This window comes from Rhagoletis pomonella, unplaced genomic scaffold (assembly GCF_013731165.1).
Source record: "Rhagoletis pomonella isolate Grant_MI unplaced genomic scaffold, Rhpom_1.0 Rhpom_scaffold_13647, whole genome shotgun sequence".
Taxonomy (NCBI): Eukaryota; Metazoa; Arthropoda; class Insecta; order Diptera; family Tephritidae; genus Rhagoletis; species Rhagoletis pomonella.
This window is the reverse complement of record NW_023472174.1, coordinates 1-4,194: the sequence shown is the minus strand read 5'-3', so window position 1 is coordinate 4,194 and position 4,194 is coordinate 1. Positions and strand designations below refer to the sequence as shown.

General features: G+C 49.9%; 1 protein-coding gene across 1 annotated transcript; it reads right to left on the bottom strand.

Annotated features, from left to right (window-relative positions):
• Positions 1–1,661: 1,661 nt before the first annotated feature.
• On the bottom strand, positions 1,662–4,144 carry LOC118757004. The gene is made up of 2 exons (XM_036491732.1): positions 4,001–4,144; positions 1,662–3,940 (listed from the first exon to the last, which is right to left on the bottom strand). The coding sequence occupies exon 2, from the start codon at positions 3,684–3,686 to the stop codon at positions 1,662–1,664; it is 2,025 nt and encodes a 674-aa protein (XP_036347625.1). The 5' UTR covers positions 3,687–3,940; positions 4,001–4,144.
• Positions 4,145–4,194: the final 50 nt, after the last annotated feature.

Below are 4,194 nucleotides of genomic sequence, written 5' to 3'. Positions count from 1 at the left end.
AATGGTTCGTCCCAGCGCGTATTTCGCCTCCACACCTCCCTCATAATTAACTTAGCGCCGATGATGAAGTGACTTAGAAAACCCAGTGGGTCAAAAACTGACATAACCACGCTAAGGAGTTCACGTTTGGTTGGGCGTTTGCCACCGTTCACTACTTGAGGGTCAACTTTGTTAAAATGCAAATTGAATTGAAATTTATCTGTTGACGGCTGCCAATATAGACCGAGGACCTTCTCAGTCGCCAGGCTTTCTTTGCTAGCAATCAATTTCGTGGCTTCTGCGCCACCCAAAACTGCAACTACCTCTGGCGAATTTGAAGCGAAATTTAGGGGCTCGAAACCGGCGTCCAGATGAATGGCTCGAACTTCTTGTGCGATGGAGATGGCTTCTGCAAGCGAGTCGAAAGCATCAACGAAGTCGTCGACGTAGTGGTAGGCCAATATTGATTGCACCGCTCGGCTTGTGGCGTTAATGCGATGCTCGAGCGCGTTTATAGCTTTGACATAGTGCGCTGCACATGGCGAGCAAGCAGCGCCAAAGGTCATAACGCACATCTCGTATACGTCCGGTTGCCTACCACTATCGCCATTGCGCCAAAGAAATCGTTGGGCGCACCTGTCTTCGGGTTGCATCAACACCTGGTGAAAATTTCCTTAATGTCCCCAGATATTCCGACTGCTCCTTCGTGAAAATGGAAGAGAATCGACGGCAGAGACCGATACTCTTGCGGACCCTTCAGCAGCACGGAGTTTAAAGAGACGCCGTTGACCTCAGCTGCCGCGTCGAACACCATACGTATCTTCGATGGCTTATTGGGATTCACCACGGCAAAATGTGGTAAATACCAAGTGTGAGGCTTTACCACTGAGGCTTCCGCTGGGTCGAGCTTTCGTGCATACCGCTTTGCAATATAGGAGTCCATCGTTGCTTCGTAAGCTGCTGCGAAGCCTGCGTCTCGGTTCATGCGCCTCGCGATACTCACAAGTCTCTTTAGCGCCATGAAGTAACTATTTGGCAGATAGAAGTCATCTCGCTTCCAGATAAGACCTGTTTGGAATCTACCATCAACGCGACGTGTGACCGAATCTTAAATAGGCTTGGCACGACTGTCAGCTGCGCTCTCGATTGCTGGTGATGAGCGCACCCCGAAATTTTCGACAGCAAAGTAGCTAGCAACCAGGTCATGCAGGGATTTATCGCTCGCAGAATTGATATGTAGACAAGAAGGCGTAGCTGGCAGGCGTTCACTTGTTGGCCCAAACACCCCCCAGCCCAATTCGGTGTATGCGGCGAAAGGACCACTTGTTCTCATCCTCAAAGTAGTTGACGGCAGGCCCAAGTGACAGTGGTCGAGACCAATGAGAAGCGTTGGCATCACCCCAATGTATGGCTGAACTGGCAACTGACGCTTGTACTTGTCATCGCAGTGTAAGTCTGCTCTGCATAAACTTTGTGAAGGCAACTGTAGATTCGACACCGCATACACGTTTCGAAGCGTGTGCTTCTTCTTCATGCCGCATCCACTAATGGATACGCTTACCAAGATCGAAGGCTCTTGCGCTGAGCGACCACCAAGCCATTGTATGTTAAGACGCTGTTGTTGTCCTTGCAGTCCCAACTCCAGGGCTAGTGCGTTATCCAGCATCGTGACTGAGGAACCTTCATCCAGCAGCGTATGTGTCGATGCTCTTGTGCTTTCCATATAAAGTGACCGGTAGTATACGAAACAACAGCTTACCTTCAAATGCGTTAGCGGAAAAGCTTAGAACTGCAGCTTCTGTGTCACTCGATGAATGCTGGTGTTGAGGTACTTGTTGCGCTGGCGTATGACTACTGCTGTGCTGTTGGCGTGCCGCACGCTGCGATAGTGCTTCACCCCCATTGCTACTCGGTGCTGGTTCTGACTGCGAGTTATTCATACTGCCTGAAACCTCATGAAGCAATTTGTTGTGCATTCGAGGGCACCCATTGATGGAGCACGGTTTCCTTCGATGGCAATCACGTGTCGAGTAACCGGCTTGCAGGCAGGCGAAACATAAGCGACGTGATTTTGCTTCCTTCCATCGGTCTGCTACTGTTGACTCAATAAAGCGTTTGCACTCAATTGCTGTGTGAGCACCCTGACAGATTGGGCATCTTCGTGTATGCTGCTTTTTATCTACATGTAGGACCACTCTACGCTTCGAATCTCGTCCGTGCTCCTCGTCATAAACAATACAGATCACGTTGGCAAGTGAACTGATCCATTCGCTAAAGTGGACCACAGTGGCCCGAGGCTTGATTGTAGATGCAAAGGTACCCCACTCAATCCGCTTACTCACAGGCAATTTTCCAATGAGCTCATCGAGAAGAGTCGGGTTAGAAAGCTGATATTCACCATTGGCAGACTGAAGAAAGGCGCAGATGTTCTTCACCTTCGTGGCGAATGGAATCAGTTTCCCGATCGCATTTTCGGAAATAGGGGCAATCTCGCGCACTTGAGCCAACTGGCTGCGTATGAGCTGCTCCGGCCGGCCAAACCTGAACTGTAACTGGTCGATGATGCAGCTGACGTTGCTGGGATGAATGAGCAGCGATTTCACCACTTCGCGTGCCTCGCCCTTCAAGCACTTCCGTAGCCTCTGGTTGTTCTCGAAGTTGGTGTAGCCGTAGGCCGCTGTTGACTCAACGAACGCTGCGTGGAATATAGGCCAGTCCTCGGCCTTTCCACCAAATTCTGGCAAATCAATTATCTTGCTTAACACCCTAGAATCGTGAGGCAAGAACTGCATGTTCCCATAACCCGTGTAGGCAGAAGCGGACTGAAAGGGAACGTGAGACGAACGGTTGGAAATTGGCTCAACAGGAGCAGTTGAGGCAGCGTTCATATAATGCGGTGTAGATGTGATACTGAAAGCGTCTGATGGCATGTTGGCTGAATTGTACACGGTAGCTGTACTGACTGGCGGCAGATAACGGGCTTCGGCGACTGTTGGCCCCGCATCTGTATGCACAGTTACCGGCTGCGTGGATTGCGGTTGTGTTGACGGCAACGTAGGCGACGGCTGCGCTGCGACGTCGCTGTGTATCGTGGCAGCGCTGCTACCGTTATCACCGTTACCTTGGAGCGCCACTTTCACCATTTCGAACTGCGTATCACGTTCCTTTAGCATTCTTTCTAGCAAAGCGATTCGCCTTTCCATTGCCAAGAGATCATTTTCTGGTCGAGATTTGATAGTCGAGGAGCCTTTGGGTACTCCAGACGCTGTGGAGGTAGGAACCTTCTTGACGGTTCCAGTGCCAGTAGGGGCGGCGTTGCTTGGTTCCCTGGCTGGGACAACATTGGGGGCTACGGTCACATTGGGAGCAGTATTGGTGGGTTCCCTCACTGAGGTAACCTTAGTGGCTCCGATGGCAGATGAAGCTATAGTACTGGCTTCCATAGCCGGGAGGTTCTTCGTGGCTCCGGCTGGAGATGGAGCTGGAGCAGCAACGCTAAAATCCCTGGCTGGGGTATTAGCATTTCCAATGGTAGTGGTGGAGGCCCTGGCTGGGGCTCCGCTGGTAGTCGCAGTAACAAGTACTTCGGAGGTTGAAGCGGCGTTTGATGCAGTGGTATTGCTTTCACTGCTGGCTTGGCTGGTGGCGTCGTTGGAATCGTTTTCCGCATTTGAGCGGGTGCACCGGCGTGGAAGTTCACGTGTCATCTTCCAAGACAAAAAACAATAAAATCGATGGCGTGATGCAAATGTTACGTATGGCAAGTCGCTTTAAATATTTGCAATAAAGGTGAAACTGCTGCCGCTGCGATAAACGTAAATTATGCGCCAACACCCAACGAAGGCTTTCCAGATTATACTGCGACTGCGAAATAAAGCTTGTTAGCCACCGTATACAATAAATAAAACACTGGCGAATTTAACTGGAAAATCGGGCTCGATAAATATGGCGCCGTTTATTTCTGTGTAAAAGAATTTATAAGTTTAACAATTTGACAATTTTTAAACGCAAATATACTCACCGCAGTGTGTCCCTCTCCTTTGCTTGACGACGGCTAACAAAAATTTTGTGCGCGCTGATGCTGGTGGAAACCTTTTATTTCCATTGCGCAAACGGTTTTACACGAAGGCTCAAGCGAATATGCATCCAAAGAGCAAAGGAGAATGACGCAGTAATTTTAACACGAACAATTACAAAGAATACGAATAACGGAAA

What these genes read in the sequence shown, in the direction of transcription:
- LOC118757004 (XM_036491732.1), bottom strand. Translation starts at nt 3,686, where the DNA reads ATGACACGTGAACTTCCACGCCGGTGCACCCGCTCAAATGCGGAAAAC.